The sequence below is a fragment of the Aulostomus chinensis genome, chromosome 23, assembly GCF_037954235.1.
Source record: "Aulostomus chinensis isolate RoL2024-O1b breed Wild chromosome 23, RoL_Achi_v1.0, whole genome shotgun sequence".
Lineage (NCBI taxonomy): Eukaryota > Metazoa > Chordata > Actinopteri > Syngnathiformes > Aulostomidae > Aulostomus > Aulostomus chinensis.
The window spans coordinates 719,627-737,922 of NC_141342.1; the positions used below are offsets into that span (position 1 = coordinate 719,627).

Genomic DNA, 18,296 nt, shown 5'->3' on the forward strand with positions numbered 1-18,296 from the left:
CCTTATCAACAAAAAAGGAATGAAAAGATACTTCAACAGTCACAGGAGGGTGGTGGATTAGGGAACTGATGGTCTTGAAAAGCAGCCTAGGGTTATGGGGGTTAGCAGTTAGCAGCTTTCCTCCTTGACAATTCTGTTAAAATCCTTGAAAAGATCCCTCATAGTCACAAGATCACACCTTAGTTTGGAGGCTTTCCATTTCCACTCAGCATGTCTACAGGCTCTTCTAATGTTCCGCACATGGTCATTTATCCAAGGAGGAGGTTTCGTTGAAGCAGGAGGGCTTGGATTGTTTAAGAGGAGCTACAGTGTCTAGTGCTGACGTACAGTGTTTTAAAAACCCATTAGCGAGATCTTCTGCAGGACATGAAGACATAGAGACAAGTTGATCATGAGGTGATGATAAACTGAATAGAAATGCTCAGCAGTCTGGGAAGTGATGGGCTTAAAACACTGACGGCCTCTCTGGTTAGAGACTAAAAGCACAGAAGGAACATTAAAAAGGATAGCAGCATGATCAGAAATATGTAAGTTGATAGTTTGTTCTTAAGTTCTAAAGCTAAAAGTGATGATTAAATTGAGGGTGTGACTGTGTTTATGAGTTGGGCCAGAGTACAACAAACTGAAGATATAGAAAGATGCAGCGGGGTACTTGATATGTCATGGTTTTAGACACAGCCCTTTGGTTTTTACATACATACATACATATTACTGTGTGCAACTTGTTGATTTGTGTTATTTATAGTCCTCCTGTGCTTAGTCATCATATTGTGATTTTGCTGTTATCGAACAAGGTGAATCACACATTACCATTCTGAGTCCTACAGTATGTACAGTAAAGCAAACTACAGTAAACATGGGGAAATAAGCAAGCTTGACTCAAGCACACATACACTCAGACACAGACATTCCCTACCTCCTCTTGGAATAGGTTCTGTCGATTCTTCAGGGCTCTCAGTCGATTCTGCTTGTCCTCATGTTCCAGGTGATCACCAGGTGGTTGAAAATAGCCAATCAGATCCTGCAGACTGAGGCTGACTGAGTCAATTGGTAGTTCTAAGGTAGAACTCTTCCCCTTTTTTCTTAGTGTGTCCAGACCTCTGTTACAAGAAGAAAAGAATTGACTTTCAACTTATTATCTTGGTTTTTTTTGTTTCTTTTTCACCAACAAATGCTGAAGTTAGTGTGTTGGCTGAAATCTGTACCCCGTTAAATTAGTCAATGGCTGAGCTTCAACTGCATTGTTTCTGTCCTTTGGATATGTTCTAAACATTAATAAATTGATGACATGCACAGAAACAAGGGGCCAAATAGGGGCTCAGAGCAAGGAAAGCATTTTATTAAACAAAAATCATTATGCTTTGTCATTAGATACTTGAGTTGAATTTTTGGAAGGGAATTTTGTGACTGATTATATCTCAGATATATATGACGGACAAAAAGGAGAAAGAACAAAGTTCTAAGGTTTTTTGTTGTTGTTGTTGATTATAAAGATACACTAGTAATCTGTGACGGGAATGGATGTATCAAAACACACCAGAGTAGTGGGCAACATGCTAGTTGTCTATTACTATCATCATGAAGACATAAGTATGTTTAGGACAGCACATACCCCTGAACCAAGAAGCTTTACATGAGACTCATTCAGTGGTATTCACTGGATCTCAATGAAGTTCTTCCCTTGCATCTGTGACATGTTAACTGAAACAAAAACTTACATATTGTTGTATTTATATTCAACTGATGTAAATTTTAGACTATGAATGATGTTACTATAACAGTCTTGAATCATCCAGAGCAGCCAGCATTTGCCCTTAACCTTCACTTTACACGGTTACAGATTTTTTTTCCTAAAATTAATTTCTTTTGAAGTACATTCAAAATTTCTTCTATGTTGGCATATGATCTTTTAAGGGACATGGTAATTCTTAATGAAACTTCAACATTACACATTACAACATTATTAAAGACTGACCAATGTATCAATCATTTTACATATGTTAAATATAAAGAATAATGTTATCGTTTTTTTTCTCCTTTTTTGTCCTCCACTATCTGTTCTGTATCTATCTGGTTTGCTCCATAGATAAGATGGTGTTTATTTGGTGTGTGTGTGTGTGTGTGTGTGTGTGTGAGAGAGAGAGAGAGAGAGAGAGAGAGAGAGAGAGAGAGCAAGTTAAATAATGCACCTTATAAAGAGGTTAAACAGAAACACAGTACTGCGGATCACTCGAGCAGTGCGACTTTCTTCATGTTGTGACCGAGACAGCGTCAACCCATCATCCATGTGACCCTCATGGTGCATGATTGCCTGAAATAAGAAGACAGTGAGAAACTTCGAAGCTCAATATTGACATTCTCACCATGACAGTGTACAAGTGCTCGCTGGAGGAGTCTAAAAGAATCAAAAAGTTCAGCTACGCATGCACAAGTAGCAGCCTTTCTTTTGGACAGGTAAGAAACCCATTTGTCGACTTTGCTAGCTGGCTATAGTGGCTATATTTGCGGTAAATTATTGTCAATGTAGGTTGTGATAATAGAGAAGGAAGGGTTCATGATCACAGTATGATTCAAAAAAATGATGCAGACAGATTTATGCCATACTGTTTGTATATTGCATTTCTTTTGTTAAATAAAAAAAATATATGTAAAAAAAATGAGAAAAAAACTAAAACAGGCAGCGCCTACCTCTCCTTTAAGGAAGTATTGGCCAATCAGAGGCATGCTCTACTTACTGGCCTGATGAAAAACAGTAACTGGATGTCGGATTCAATGATAGCTCAGGATTTCATCCTTTACTTTTATGACATTAGTCTCGTTCATAGGTTTGGGCCTCCTTATCTTTTATCAGTTCCAATTTATTTACCAAGCATGTAGACAAATACATAAAAGAAACAACTCTAATGTTACCAAAGGATCACACTTGAGTGTTGCCTTCTTAATCTGCTGCCATCTTTCTTAATTTGCTGCCTCATCTTTCCGTGAGTAGGCAGTAACCCTTACATGGCTTGTCATCAAAACAAAGAAAAAGCTGAAGATAAAAAGTAACAAAAAGGTGCAAGGTGATTTGATGCATTAAGGCACCTTTCTCTGGACACCGCCCATGCGTGCGCACTTGGCATCAACAGTCTGGTATGTGAGCCACAGACATGTGTCAACATGTTGGATGAAACACACAGAGTCACCATACTTAATGTCAGGAACCCCCATTCCATCCACCTCCTTCTTCACACCAGGGTCCAACTTTTCCTAAATGAGAAAGAAAGAAAAAAACAAATTGAAAATTGTAAGAGTGATACACTGTTAAATGACAAGCACAATCAAATTTATAACCTGAATGTATTTTACTTTTAACCTATAAACAACTAAGTGCAGGAGTTTTGAATTTTTCCAGGGTTTTTGCACCAATTGCTGACAGGCAATTGTGATTGTTGTTTATTAAGGACCCAAGACTAGGCAATGCTAGTGATGGCGTAAAATACATAGAGCTTTTAGGTGCACATTGAGGTCCAAATTCATCAAGTTATCTCTGTGGATGCTTAGCCCTGCAATAAATCCCTTCATCATAAGGATTATAACAATCTGTTTTTTATTGATCTCTTTCAGAGAGGGGTTTGTTTATTTTAATGGTCATTCTGAAAACTGTAGTTAGTGATGATACTTAACTATACTGGGTTTCACTAATAGTTGTAATAGGTGTTTTGTCCATCCGAATTCTAATGAATAATGGTGAGAAAATCTTACAAATAGGTCCCAGTGTAAACCAATATCAGCCTTAATAATTATTAATTCAGTTACAACCTGCAACATTATTAATGCATTCTGCTAGTACCTACAATGGGAGAGGTTTTGTGTCATAAATGTTGCTGTTACTGCAAACCTTAGAGGATCTGAAACAGAAGGCTGTTGATTTGATATCAGCTTTCTCCTTGTCCATCAGTAGGAGTGATTTATCTTCCATCAGACTCAGATACTTCCCAGTGGTCACATGCCTCAGTCTAAATGGCTGACCCCAGCGGATGTGACTGCCGCTCCACCTGAACATAAAACATATATACAAATATAGACATACTATACATTTTACCTTTTATTTCACCAGTTACCCTATTGCACTCATAAACTTCACATAGTTTTAGCACACACTCAAGCACATTGCTGACCACAGTTAGTCTTACCATCTATTGCTAAAATTGACTGTATGATAGCAGTGCCTGCTAGCACAGAAACACAAGCACATGGAAGCTGTACTCAAAAGAATAGGTCAACACAACGATGAAGGGTTTGTGTACTGAAGGTGCTATTGTATTTGTGAACCAACTTGTTGTTGGTCCACTCACATACATACATTCTCCTTTCACGTACATATATTTTTACTCCACAAACATATGTATGTGTTATATACTATGTACTCTCACAAACATAGATTTTCCAATTCACATACATATATTTCCATTCCCACATACATACAGTATATTCTCCTTTCACATGCATATATTATCATAATCACACACAAACAATTTCCTTATACATCCATGTTGTTTCCGCTCAAACATATACACTTTAGAATTCAACATACATGAAGTTTTTGAGTCTCACATATATTCAAACTTTCACGCATACTGTATGTCCTCTAGTATACAGCAGGTAAAATAAGTATTGAACACATCATTATTTTTTTCAGTATATCAGTATATTTTTAAAGGTGCTACTGACATAAAATTTTCACCAGCTGTCAGTAACAACAATCTCCTTCTTCCACCCACAAAAAGAGGATGGATGTTCCTTTTGAGCCTGGGTCTGCTCTACATTGCTGCCTGTTAAAAGGAAGGGTTTCTGTCGAAAGGTGTGCTTGCTCATGGAGAATTGGTGCATGCAAATTAATCAAAGGCATTGTGCTGGACTAACTTAACTTTTAAAGTGTCATTAGACAACTTTTTTTTTGTGATTTGGCAGTACACAATGAAATTGAATGAACAGCATGTGAGTGACAATCACTCACATGCTCCAAAATTCTCCTTCTACATCATCATCTTCTGATGGGAGCGCCCAATCAAGAGTAGCCAAAGATTACCAAAAGACAAGATAGTTGCATGCCAGTTTCTAAAAGTCTCTCTCATTGAGCCAAAGATCAACAGTAAGAGACAAGGTAGTCATCTGCCGGTTTCTTGCCACGTATTCTTGGCAGGGCACTGAGCCACTGCTGGAAAGCCTCTGATGGAAACCAAAGCATTGATCAAGAATGGCCATCATTAGCTCTGGTGACAGTGGTGCAGCAGTAACGTGACAGAGACTTCATAAATTATTTTTTTGTAGGTTTTAATTTTTTCAAGTGGGACTTGCAATAAAAGAACCACAATTACCCATAACAGAGCTGTGTGCATCTCACAAGCCATGGGTTGAGTATTATTGTGCGATAGAATCAGGGGATATTCAAAAATTCCGTAACAATTGAATAGGTTAGTGCAGTGCTCTTGTTTCCAGTCCATCCATGCAGATGGCAACCTAAACCTGACTCTGCTCAAGTTTCTCAGCCAATCACAGCACAATAAATAATCTTCCATCCATTTCTACTTTACCCCTTCCGTTTCCATTACACTTTCTCACACATTCTTATATTTTTACATAACAGACATATATTTCCTTCAGACATTCATACACTTTCTTCTTCATGCATATATTTTTTAAAATATCAAAATATATTTCCATTTTAGTTCAAAATATTTAAATGTGGATAAAACAAGTCTGTGGTTAAAATATATGACAATGCCAGCAAAATGTACGAATGTGTTAGATAAAAGTGCACAATTATGAGAGTAACATGTTTATACGCCTGAGTTAGAAATCTGTGACAATGAGGAAGGTAATGTATATATATTATGTGAAATGATGATAATGAATAATGTTTTACATGGCCACTCATATGTAAGTGTTGTACTCACACTACTCGCAGTGTCTCTAGCCTCCACAATGACCTGGCATGACTGGACACAGATCCCCCCTCATAGTGCAGTGTCCTGTTGGTAAAAATTGGACAACCACAAGCTTATATTATGGATATTTCATAGATAATATATTGTCCTCCTCTCAGGAAGTCTTTTTTTTTTCTTCCACTTGTAGATCCTACTTTCAAGATGATTCATTCTCACAGTGACAAACCTCAGCAGACAGTAAAATAAGAATCATACAGCCACTCTTATCTTCATTGTTTAAAAATATGGTTGACCCTTTTGGGAAAATTGTAAAACCATAATTATGAATAGTCATCTCATCTCAGTCACAGCAGAGAGCTCATTTTGTGGCTTCCTTTCCTCCCTGTAGGTTTTATTATTTTCCTGACCAAAAAGCCTGAATGCTGTATTTTGGCCCTATTTAAGTAATTTAGGGTAGAATTCACCAAAAAATGGATTGTGGCTTCTGATAGTTTTATGAATTGTGCATCTCTTGTACCCTGAATCTTAGGTGGCATCAGAGGGAGCTCTGATAAACTGCCTACACTAATGTTCCTTGAGGGGATCTAATCTGTCAGGGTATGAAGATTTAAAATTAGTATGAGGATGAGTCTAAAAAAAGGTAAAGTTGTCTCTGCTTATGGCTAGCATCTACAGGCTCCATTAGCTGATACAAAGAGAAACACAAATTAATTTCTATTTGAAACACATTACCTCCTTTGCTCCTCCCCATGCTCCCCAGATGGCACCGTAAGACACTCATCCATGTGACCATGGAGGAGACGCAGGACATCCCCTCCTATCAGGAAACCTGAAAACAGGACAGTAGAAAGGGACGATATGCGTAGAGGGTTCAGCAAGAGAAGATAATCTTATAAAGACTCAATGGCAGCATTCAACATACGAATAATACAAATACACAGTTGAATAGACCCTACAATTACTACGTTACCTTGCCTACATTTCATGAACTTTGGAACTCATTTGAGGATGGGTGTACCTTGTGCTACCTCACTGCCAGAACAGATGGGTGCGACACTCCACAATGTCTGCTGGAAGGCTGCATCTACATGGAGACTGCCATTTCCATAGGACAGATGCTGTAAGAAAATTCAAGCAAAAGTCAAACTACTTCCTCAAACACTATGGATGATCCTGATATGAGGCAGCATCAGAGTTCTCAGCATAGTCTATTATGCTTGGCTAGTTCATAGTCAGCAACTGGCATAATGTTGCCTCCATGTTGTCCATTGTTGTTGTTGTGTCGCACATAAATTGGGTGAGCCAGTGGAAATGCGCCTGTCTGTACAGTGTGTCTGTAAAAATCTAGGTATCTGCACATATACTGTATATGTATGTATGTATATATATATATATATATATATATATATATATATATATGTATACACATAATATCTTTCAACAACACACTTAGCTAATTTGTGAACTGACTGTGTTGCCAAATTTTTCAAGTTCTGTGAACATATGTTTTGGTCAAATTATTTAAGAGAGCGACCAAATAAACATTTATTTTAATATTGGTATGAAAAAAATTGGTGTGACATGAGAGCATGCATAGAGGGTCATTTATTTGAGTTTCATGCACAGAGCATGACAATTGACTATTGTGACTGAAACCCTGACTGAATATGATTTTGTTTTGACTATAGACACTAAGTTCCTGTGTTCCTGTTGCAAGGTCCTGTTTTAAGTGACTGTGTTATGAATGCATGTGATTTTGGTGTTCATTTACCTGACATCAATTGAATTTTTTGGGTGTGGTGGATATATTTCCAATGTTTGCACTTTACACATGACAGGTTTTGTCTTGCCAAAATGGATTCCTGCCAACTGGAGCCATACAACCTCTGATGAACAGAACCTGCTAAAATGTGTTCGGAGCAAGTTGCATTTCTCCGCAGTGTCAGACACAGCAACTCTCTCTGAAACCTAACGCAGCAAATAATATCTCTTTTACTCATTAGTTTGTATCACATTGTTGAATTACTTCATTTTAGGTTATGTTCTAAATGGGACAATGCTATAACCCTTGACAGGGGAATGGAACCCAAATGCAAAAATTCTGTACAGACAACAGTTCACCACAATCTTCAGTGATGGCAAATATCTTCTACATCATGTTTTGTTGATCTGATTGGCCCATATTGATTGTGACGGACCAACATTTATCCAGTCAATTTACACATTTGCTTTTAATGGCCTCCTCTTTCCAAAAATTTCGATGAGACGTTTCCAAGAAGGAAATGTGGAATACATCTTCTTGGACGTACAAAACATTCCATCTAGCCATCAAGATTAGATATAAGGTGCTCCTGGATCAAAATAATCTGGTATAATAAGGCCCCAGCCACCCTGCGTGGGGATTATAATTTCCTGCTTTTATTTAATCTGTTTGAATAGACTGGTCACTGCCGTTCCTCTGAAATTGTTTGAATTTTGTTTAAAATTTTAGAATTAAAAACTGGTGTGTCCACGTTTTTTGAGAGGCAATGGATATATGATGATGGATTTGGAGATCTATGGATGGTGGCTGTTGAAAGTGATATACTGAGGAGGGCTGTAATATGTGAAGCAGTTTTTCTTCTCACATTTCAACACACAGCTGTTACTGACCAGATATCTCTCAGATGAGATGCTGACAAGGATGAGATCATCTCCGACTCTGACCTTCTCTCCCTCTGACCGCTGCTTTGATGCTGGATGGATAGTCCACCAGCACGCCTCACCTACACAATACACAGACAAAAAAGGCCAAAGACAGTGCAGAATATAGAACAGAGGAAAATATAGTTACAAAATCACATACTGTATACAGTAGGTCTGGAACATTACCCAATACTTCAGCCTGTATGCTATTTTATTGGCCTGATGTGCATTTGTTTGTTTGTTTTTTAAATACTCTTCAGAAAAGCCTGAAAATAAGGTTCTCTAAATTGGTATGTGAGGATCATCTGTTAAGTCGGACAGGTTTATTAGCAGAATATAACTTATTCTTTGTGACTGCACAGACAGACAGTAAAAGCAATTTGATTGGCTCATACCCGTGGTATCTTCCTGCAGTCCGACATCAAAAGCCAATTTGTCTGTGGATGAGCGGGAGGTGGAAAGACAGCACAGGTACTAAATAGAGAAACACAGTTGATACAATCGATCCATCTGATTCCGACATCATCCAGAGCAGCTAAAAAAACAAGTCAGTGTGTGTTTTACACATATAACAAAATATCAAAACCACCTATTTTGTATTTTGTATGATTATGTTTGGGTATTTTTTCCAAAATATCAGTTCAAAGAATGTGCTGTTCACAGCTGTTGTTGGAAATTATTATGAGAAAGTATTATTCTGACACTGATTGTAATTCTGTGTATACATGTACAAATTCTTTTAATAGGAGTTTTTATGCGTTTAAGTTGGTTTATGTTAGCATTGTGGTATGTGATATTTGAACTGACCATTCCACTGTAGGAGTGTCGCAGCAGCACAGCATGCCCATACAATAAAGTGCGATGCCCACCACCCTGAGCTGCCTGAAAAAAATAACATTGACAAAAGTGAGAGAAATAAAAAGGGTTAAAACAGAACACGAAAGTGAGGAACATGAAAAATGAGACATAAAAAGACACCAGAGACAGAAATATGAAAAAGCCGATGAAGACAGGAAGAGGAAAGTAAGCCATTCAACACTGTAATTCAGAAAATTTAGGTAATAAAACTTTTTTCCCTCCAGTTAAGCTGTCAATTCATTCCATTTTTTTGTTGTAACCTGTCTGACCAATTGCAGACCTCTGTTTCCAAAAACAATTGTATTTTACTACTTACAAACAAGCAAATATAATGTGAAATTTATCCAGTAAATCTTTTGGATTTGTTGTATGTTGTGATTGCAGTTTGATCAGAAATTTGAAGCAAAGACCTGATGTCTTGTGACATTTTTCTTCATTTTTGAAATAATCAGACATTGACATTGAGTAATAACATTACAAAGTTAATGAAATGAGTAAATATTTCTGCTTAAACAGGGGAAATAAGATTAAGTGTAGCCTAGGTCACAACCATATTGATAAAGAAATGTGGCCACCTTTTGCTCAGACCACTAATTAAAATGTCTGAGAAAATGGATCTCAATGCTCCCTAAGTACACCTTTAGTAGAATCACACTTGTGCTTAGCGCTGTCCACTCGTGGTAAGATCACCCAGGTGTAATATCCTAAGGTATGAACAAGATATGTATTACTAAACAGCTGCCATTTGCCAAATTAACTGTAGATTAAAAAAAATGCTTTCACAGATTACAGATTCAGATACAGATTGTGATCTGGAGTTGATCAGTTCAATCCCACAAAAGCACCCTTAACTTCTTAATGCTTGAGGGAAGTTGCTCTGTAGCCAGGTGAAAAAACTGTGGTTGTCCTGGACATCTTCCAAGTGAGAATGTTTGTAAATGTGTAAAAGAGATCGAGGCAGTCCTGTAAACAGAACATTGCTCTCCCTCCACTAAACTCAAAGTGCATTCACAATCCTTGAACATATTCAATGTAATATTTCCTGACAAATCCATACAAATGTCCAGAAAAAGTAGTTTCAACAAATAATTTAAGAAAAATCTAGAGAGAGAGTCATCTGAGACGCAGTAAATACATTCAAATAAAGTTCCCTTGTGCCAGATTAAGGTGCTACTGATATTGTATCCAAAAACACAGGGAAATTGCCAGCTGCAATGCTTTAAACTTTTCATCCAAATATTATGAGAGGATGAAATACTGCTGTATCACTGTTACAAATCCCAACCTGTACAAAGACTGTTTTTCTACATTTTGAGCTGACACATCTCCAAGCATTGTTTCCATGGTTAATGTCAAAATAACAGGAACTTCAGAAATCATACAGCTCTGGGTTTCTGTTAAGGAGTATTATGAGTCTTCAGGTTTACTACTGTGACTCGAAGGGTCACAGAGCAAAATATGTGACAATATGATATTATTTTACTACATTCTAGGTAAAAAAGTATTAGTGAAAAGTGATAAATGTGTCAGTGAAGTCAAGTTAAACAACTGAGAACAGTTTAAGCAATCTTCCACTTTACTGTTATCTACTCTACTTCTGAATATTTCATCAATTACATGCTATATCTTATAATGTTAACAAAAGTAGTGACTTTATCGTCTTTAATTCAGATGTGCTCCAAAGGGGCTTCTTCTACTGCATCGCAGCGCTGACATCTAGCACAAGTTCAGCTACACATTAAACAAGGATATAGGGAAATAGGAGAAGTTGAAGGCTCAGTGCTGCAAAACCAATCAACAGAGCTGCAACAGATGAAATAGCTCAACACCAACCTAGACACAGAGGCGGAGTAAGAACTAGTGCCTCTTTGCCCAGGTGTTGATTTGAGATTGTCAAAGAGAGTATGTGGTGAAAAGATACAGTAGCTTGTTCTTTTCACTGCTGATCAGCCTTAAGTGTTGGCAGCAAGAATGTTTAAAGAAACCTGACAGAAACTTTGATTGGTTGTAAATTTATGTAGCAATAATCCCTGCATGCTGGTGTAAGTCACATCAGAAAACAGGATATCCAGGGCATACCTCTTACTGACACAGCAGAACAGCTATTTCTAACTCCTACACTGTCTCTGTGTTTGCCGTATGCAAAGTAGAATACTGCAAATCTATAGGCAAGACTAATAAGAATAGCAGTCTGGGTGCTGCTCCTTCTGATTTTACTTAGTCTTGGTATGTGTGGTCTACTGATTGCCAAGTTGATTTTCAAATTTTACAGCAGCATCAAAAAGAAACTTATGTCTCTTTCACACACTAAAGGGGAAGCAGTCTGTGACCCCGTGTGTATATAGTGAAAATTGTGTGTACTGCTACTTTGACGTGTTTTATGGAACTAGCATCACTGCTGTTAAAAGTATTGCTTTGAAGTTCAGAATGTCATGACAAATGAAGGTTTATCATTTTGGCATATTTGAACATTTACTTGAAACTAAGCAATTGCTGATATAATGAGCAAAAACTGTAAATTTCACTCTTATCTATTGACGTCAAAATGTGCATGGAAAAGTGATCATGTTGCCCCTGCTCCAACTAGCAGTATTCCTTTGCACACCATGAGGGACAGACTGCCTCACCTAAAGTTTGTGAGAGACCAGAAGCGCAGGTCCTTTCTGCTACTGTTGCTGCTGCTGCTGCTGTCAGACTTTGCAATTAACACTGCACAGAGTAGACCACACATACCAACACGAAGTAAATTCAAAGGGAGCTAAGCTCATAGATGTATTCTAATAGAATTTAAAGGGCTGAGTAATACATGTCCTATCACCTATCATGTTCACTGGAACGTTGCTTTCACACTTGAACACACAACACAGACCCAGAATGAATTATTGATTGACTAACTGCTGGACATCAGCATTCATTTCAAAGCTACTTCACTGCACTGACAAAATCATTGTTTTGTGCAGTGTGATTGATCATGTTGAAAGCCAGACGCAGCATGGCACGGGAGGTAGAGTGGCCATCTAGCAGCCACAGGGCTGCTGTTTTTCAGTGTACTTGGACTAAATACTGAACTCACAAGACAGTGCAGCCTTCATGCTAGTTCCCAGGCAGATAAAAAGAGGGGGAGTGTCATGAAGGGGATTTGGTATAAAATAAACCTATGCCAATTAAATATGCTCATCAATGATCCACTGTGGCAAGAACAGCCAAAGGACAAAGTTCATAGCAAATGTCAAAAGCAACAATCAAAAGTGGTTACAACAGGCTATGTGAAATAAAAACAACAGATCCAGAAAATGAGTTGGAACAGCTGTCAAAAATTGCAACGAGGAGCAGCAGGAGCCAGCCATTTCACTGAGGAGACTACATTTGGCTGCTTGTGTCAATCTCACTTTGTCTGTTGCAACCTAAAGCTTGTGACCATTTAACATTTTTATTCTTATATGATAAGGATGATGTCTCCACTACAAATCATAGATCTATCATAGGCCATACTGCACTGCAACAGCAACATTTTAAATAGATTTGAACGGAATCCTGAGCAAACCTATATGTTTTTGACCCTTTTTTTTTCTTAAGGGCGGGATACCCATACATTTTTCAATATGCTGTCCCCTTCTGTTACAAACTGATATATTGTTTTTTTCTTTTTGGATGGGTTTTAGTTTGGTGAATTAAGTTTTTCTGCAGTCTCCTTCCTAAGCAGTGAATTGCTGAGCTATGGAACTACCTCTATTTTGTGTACTCTGCACAGAGGACCCACACCAACTCAAGTGAAAAACTGTATTATGGATGAGTAATTAAACAAACCTGAAATATACCATACAATCTCATTAACCCCCAACTGGCTGATACTCAAAGGATTAAGTCAAAAATCTGTAAGGTACTCATACAAATGCACACACTTGTAATGCACAAACAGGGACAGAAACAGGGACAACCATAACAAACACAAACAGCAAGTGGAGGCACACCTACCCATATTTCCACATCTATATGCTGTGTGGAAATAAGAGAGAGGAGAAAAATGTAAGTTGCTGCAGTCCTTCTACAGATGACAAATACAGTACAAACAAACATCTCTCTAGTTAGACTGGTAAGATAATCAAATGAAGAGGTTGTAGCAGTTGAGTATAAAACCATTAAGTGTATGGGTTTGATTTCCATTCATATAAATAATCTTTACAACTAGTTCCACATTTTGTGCATAGTGACCAATAGCATTCAAGACGGAGTCAAAAGTACCTTAAGCAGATGGATATCTGGCAAAAACTTCAGGTTTAACTCACTGTTCTTTGGCCTTAACAATATTAAATGCAGCACAAAACAAAGAGGCAAACTCAGCTTATGGCAGCAGGAAAGGAATTAATCGCCTATTCTTAGCAAGTTTGCAAAGAATATATTGGCTGATTTTATTGTAAAAGGACATAAGATAATACCTCATGAACTTGTATTAGGCATGTTCAGAATCAACATATTTACTTGTGATTCGAGTGTCTGCTGATATGATCCAATATGCTGATACACAGTTTCATAGTGTACACAGAGGGCTAACATTAATATTACCAAAAACAATCTAATGCATAAATTGCTGCTTGAATCGCTAATAGAGATATCAACATTAACTTGTTAACAAACCATTCATATTTTAGAGCTACTGTTATCAGTTAAAAGGTTTAAATCTTGCATCATAGTATATGCACAGAAGCAGTATATCAATCAATTTATTCAACCAATAAGACATTAGATGCAGAGTCTTATTCGCTGGGAAAAGAAAAGGATAGTAATAACAATAAATATCTCTAATAGTAATGCCATCCCATTGCTCCTGATAGCACAAGCAAGACATTATCCCTGCATGGATTTCCCATGGAACTAAAGGACAGCAAGCTGACTTGAGGCTCTTTCTGATTAAAGTACTGCTATGATTTTTGGGGAATCAGGTAGGAGTGGCTGCCTTCTAGCCCAGATATGAGTCTGTGTCTTTCTGTGCTCCCCATTTGCAGTACCTGCTGAAAGCCATGTGAACAGAGGTGTCACAGGGTAAAGATCAGGTTCATTTTCCAAGGACTGATATAAAACATTCTTCTCTGGCTCTAGTGAAGACACACGTGGTGTCAAAATGTTAATTTGACTTTGATCGGGTTGGTGAACTGGGTACAGTGTGGAATAAGTGTTCCAGTCTCCATTGCAGACCCAACTCACATTATTGAACATAACGCTGGCAACATAGAGTTTCTGTATCAATAACCACCTCTCTTTTCTCATTTCTCACTCTTCCTGTTCCATGGACCTGTTGGTAGGAATCATTTGTAACATTCATAGTGGCTATCTGATCAATGGACGCTGGAGAATAACCAAAGCCATCCTCGTTCACAATTTTGTAGCAAGGGACAGTGTATTTTTAAGACTTTCAAGCCAACATGGATGCAGCATGCGTGACACAGCTGTCTGCACATTTTGCTGCCCAACAGTGTATCATTCGTTAATAAATCCTCTTTAGACAACAGTGGCAGACGACAGGGGAGTTGATCCCCCAACATATAGCCAATCTGAGGGGTCTGGCCAGCCTTCATAAATTTCAAACACTGGAAGATGTAATAAACAGATCAGTTGACAGAACATACCAATATCCCTAAACTGAAAAATGATTTATCTCAGTTGATGGAAAATATCATTCCAGCTAAAAGAAGTGGCTAATTTAGCATTCAAACTTGCAAAATCCTAGGTTACTGACAGAGACAGTGGTACCACAGTTGAACCTTCTAGATTGACCAGGGGTGAATTTTGCCAGATGACAGTATGAAGTATTTTCTAGACCACAAAAGGCAGCTGTTCAGTGCTTCTGATGATGGGCTGCAAACTGCAGCTTCCTTTGGATTGCAAATTGTAAACTTTTAGTATCCAAAGGGGATATTAAACTGGATCAATCAGCCACATTGAACCAAATCTGGTCTGGTATTAGTTACAGATAAAAGTACATCAGCCTGCCATGCTCTCCCCTCACTCATTGCTGGGATACAGCACTTGATTTGGCATATTGTTAATAAATTTAATGATAGGGTTTTACTTGCTCATTCCCTCCCCCTTTTTTTTTTTGCCACAGCCGATCAGCCAGGCTGAGACAGTCTGCATTCAAGGCTTCTTTGATATTATAGTGAGCAATAATTTAGTTTCCCTCCATTTTCTCTGCACTTAACTTTCTATTAGCTCTTAGCTGCCAAACAGTTTCTCTTGATCAAATTCAGGTTTCAGCCCAAAGTGCAGTGGTTGTGTGTTGTATGGCAGTTTTATGGCAATTTTGCAGGAGTGGGGGTATGTCATTTCATGGCCAGCTTGTATGGCATTTGGTATGAACAAAGTGGATAGCAACACAATGCCATGAAATTGCATGCCAATTTACAGCTATCTTTAGGCCAGGGTTGTACTGATCAGTAAAGGGCATCATAGTTCAGGATCTCATGTTCTTTGTTGCTTGGGAAACAACAGAATGCTACAAGGTAAACTACAATACAGCACATTTGCCTATCTAGTATGATTGGCTCTGAAGCATGAAATCAGGTTGTGGATACCTGAACACTGACTATGGATGCAGCTAAAATGCACCATCTCCATTCAGATGAATGAGAGAACTGCCTTCTTTGTTACAGCCCCTGATTTGGTATGAAACTAACCTAATACATAACCATGGTGAGACTATGAGTCTTACAATATTTGACACATGATGTATATCATGTCATTTCAAGAGTGGTCATGAATTGGCTCAAATAATCTCATCAAAGGGTGCACAGTGACGGTGTGACAGCAGTAATTCAATTAGTGTAACACTATCAATGTGTAACATTGCATTACCATTTATTATTATGCTGCTGAGACACTGTTTACTGTGTATGCTGGGTTAGTGCAAAACTGTCCACAAAATGCATTATATTGTGTTCATGTCATTATATTTATTAACATGAATATTCTGGTCGATCCAAAATCACTTTCTCATTTCTGGTAAGGTGGAATGAAATCAGCACATAGGAAAAAAAAAGAATTTTGTTGCCAATACAATCCAGCAACGTTACTGAATCTGAAAAGCTCAATTAGCAAAATATTCCATCAATCCATTTTCTACCGCTTATCCTATTAAGGTTTGCGGCAGGGCTGGAGCCTATCCCAGCTACCTTCAGGGGAGAGGCAGGGTAGATAGATAGATAGATAGATAGATAGATAGATAGATACTTTATTTATAAAAGGATAAAAATGTGTGTAAAGTAAAGTGCATTGTGTCAATAAATACTAAAAACAATAAAAACAGTTGAATAAAAGAGTGAATGAAAGGTCAGTAGTGGATTGCACATGAGGGGAGCGGAGGGTGGAGCTTTGACAGTACAACAGAGTTTGGGTCAGGCCGAGCTGTTGTAGAGTCTGATGGCTGCAGTAATGAACGATTTCCTGTGACGCTCTGTTCTGGAGCGCAGCGTGAGTAAGCGCCCGCTCCGGCTGCTGCTCTGCTCCATGAGGGTGTGGTTGGAGTTATCCATGATGTCAGACAGCTTGGTCCACATCCTCCTCTCCACCACAATCCCCAGCGAGTCCAGGCGCCTTCCAAATACTGAGCCTGCTTTGCGGATCAGCTTGTCCAGCCTTCTGGTGTCCCTCTCTGTCGCACTGCCTCCCCAGCAGACAGCAGCATACAAAATTGTACTTGCCACCACCGATTGATAAAACATGTGCAGCATCTCCCCACACACTTTAAAGGACCTGAGCCTCCTCAAAAAGAAGAGCCTGCTCTGGCCCTTCTTATATAGTGCATGTTTGTTCACAGACCAGTCCAACTTACTATCCAGGTGCCCACCCAGGTATCTATAGGACTGCACCACCTCGATGTCCTCACCCCTGATGTTCACTGGGTGCAGAGGTGGCTTAGTCCTGTGAAAGTCAGCAACCATCTCCTTTGTCTTCTTGGTGTTCAGAAGCAGTCCATTCCTCTCACACCAGCTACTGAAGGCTCCCGCTAGGTCCCTGTACTCCGCCTCCTGTCCCTTCCTCACACAAACCACGATGGCTATATCATCAGAATACTTCTGGATGTGGCAGGACTGTGAGTTGTAAGCAAAGTCTGATGTGTAGAGGGTGAACAGGTACGGAGCCAGCACAGTCCCCTGGGGGGCCCCAGTGCTGCTTTCGATGGTTCCAGACACACAGCACCCCAACCTGACATACTGTGGTCTTCCAGTCAGGTAGTCCATGATCCAGGATGTTAGGGCAGGTTCCACTCCGATCCGACCCAGCTTCTCTCTGAGCAACAAAGGCTGAATAGTGTTAAAAGCGCTTGAGAAGTCAAAGTACATGATCCTCACTTGACTTCCTGGCTCATCCAAGTAGGAGTAGGCCCGACGTAGCAGGTAGAGGACAGCGTTGTCTACTCCGATGTGCTCCCGGTACCTGAACTGAAGGGGGTCAAGTGCATGCTGGGTCTGTGGTTTCAGGAGGCGGGAGAACAGCCGCTCCAGGGTCTTCATGATGTGGGACATGGGGGCCACCGGTCTGTAGTCATTGAGCTCAGCCAGGTGCCCAGCTTTGGGAACCAGCACAAGACATGATGTTTTCCACAGGACCGGGACCCTCCCTACCTGCAAGCTCAGGTTGAAGAGCCACTGGAGAGGCCAGTTGGTCCGCGCAAACCTTCAGCAACCTCAGACACACATCGTCTGGGCCAGACGCCTTTCCTGGTCGCAGTCTCCTCAGCTCCATTCTCACCTCATCTACCAAGAAGGAGGGAGGGGAGCTCGATGGAAGGAGAGTTGCTGCTGCAGGGTTGGGGCTGGAGAGGTGAGG

At 39.2% G+C, this 18,296-nt stretch overlaps 1 protein-coding gene across 11 annotated transcripts in view; it reads right to left on the reverse strand.

Moving 5' to 3' along the window:
* The window catches only part of ryr2a (ryanodine receptor 2a (cardiac)), a 330,466-nt gene that overhangs the window by 232,147 nt on the left and 80,023 nt on the right, over nt 1-18,296 (reverse strand). For 7 of the 11 annotated variants that reach the window (XM_086195801.1, XM_086195793.1, XM_086195798.1 and 4 more), the window contains exons 4-14: nt 13,449-13,469; nt 9,423-9,497; nt 9,011-9,089; nt 8,583-8,695; nt 6,949-7,048; nt 6,663-6,759; nt 5,940-6,014; nt 3,881-4,037; nt 3,085-3,249; nt 2,190-2,311; nt 917-1,100 (exon numbers count right to left, since the gene is read on the reverse strand). In XM_086195801.1, the coding sequence (XP_086051927.1) occupies nt 917-1,100; nt 2,190-2,311; nt 3,085-3,249; nt 3,881-4,037; nt 5,940-6,014; nt 6,663-6,759; nt 6,949-7,048; nt 8,583-8,695; nt 9,011-9,089; nt 9,423-9,497; nt 13,449-13,469 (1,188 nt within the window). The remainder of the gene's footprint in view (nt 1-916; nt 1,101-2,189; nt 2,312-3,084; nt 3,250-3,880; nt 4,038-5,939; nt 6,015-6,662; nt 6,760-6,948; nt 7,049-8,582; nt 8,696-9,010; nt 9,090-9,422; nt 9,498-13,448; nt 13,470-18,296) is intronic. The other 4 variants (XM_086195802.1, XM_086195797.1, XM_086195796.1 and 1 more) reach the window with 1 other exon arrangement.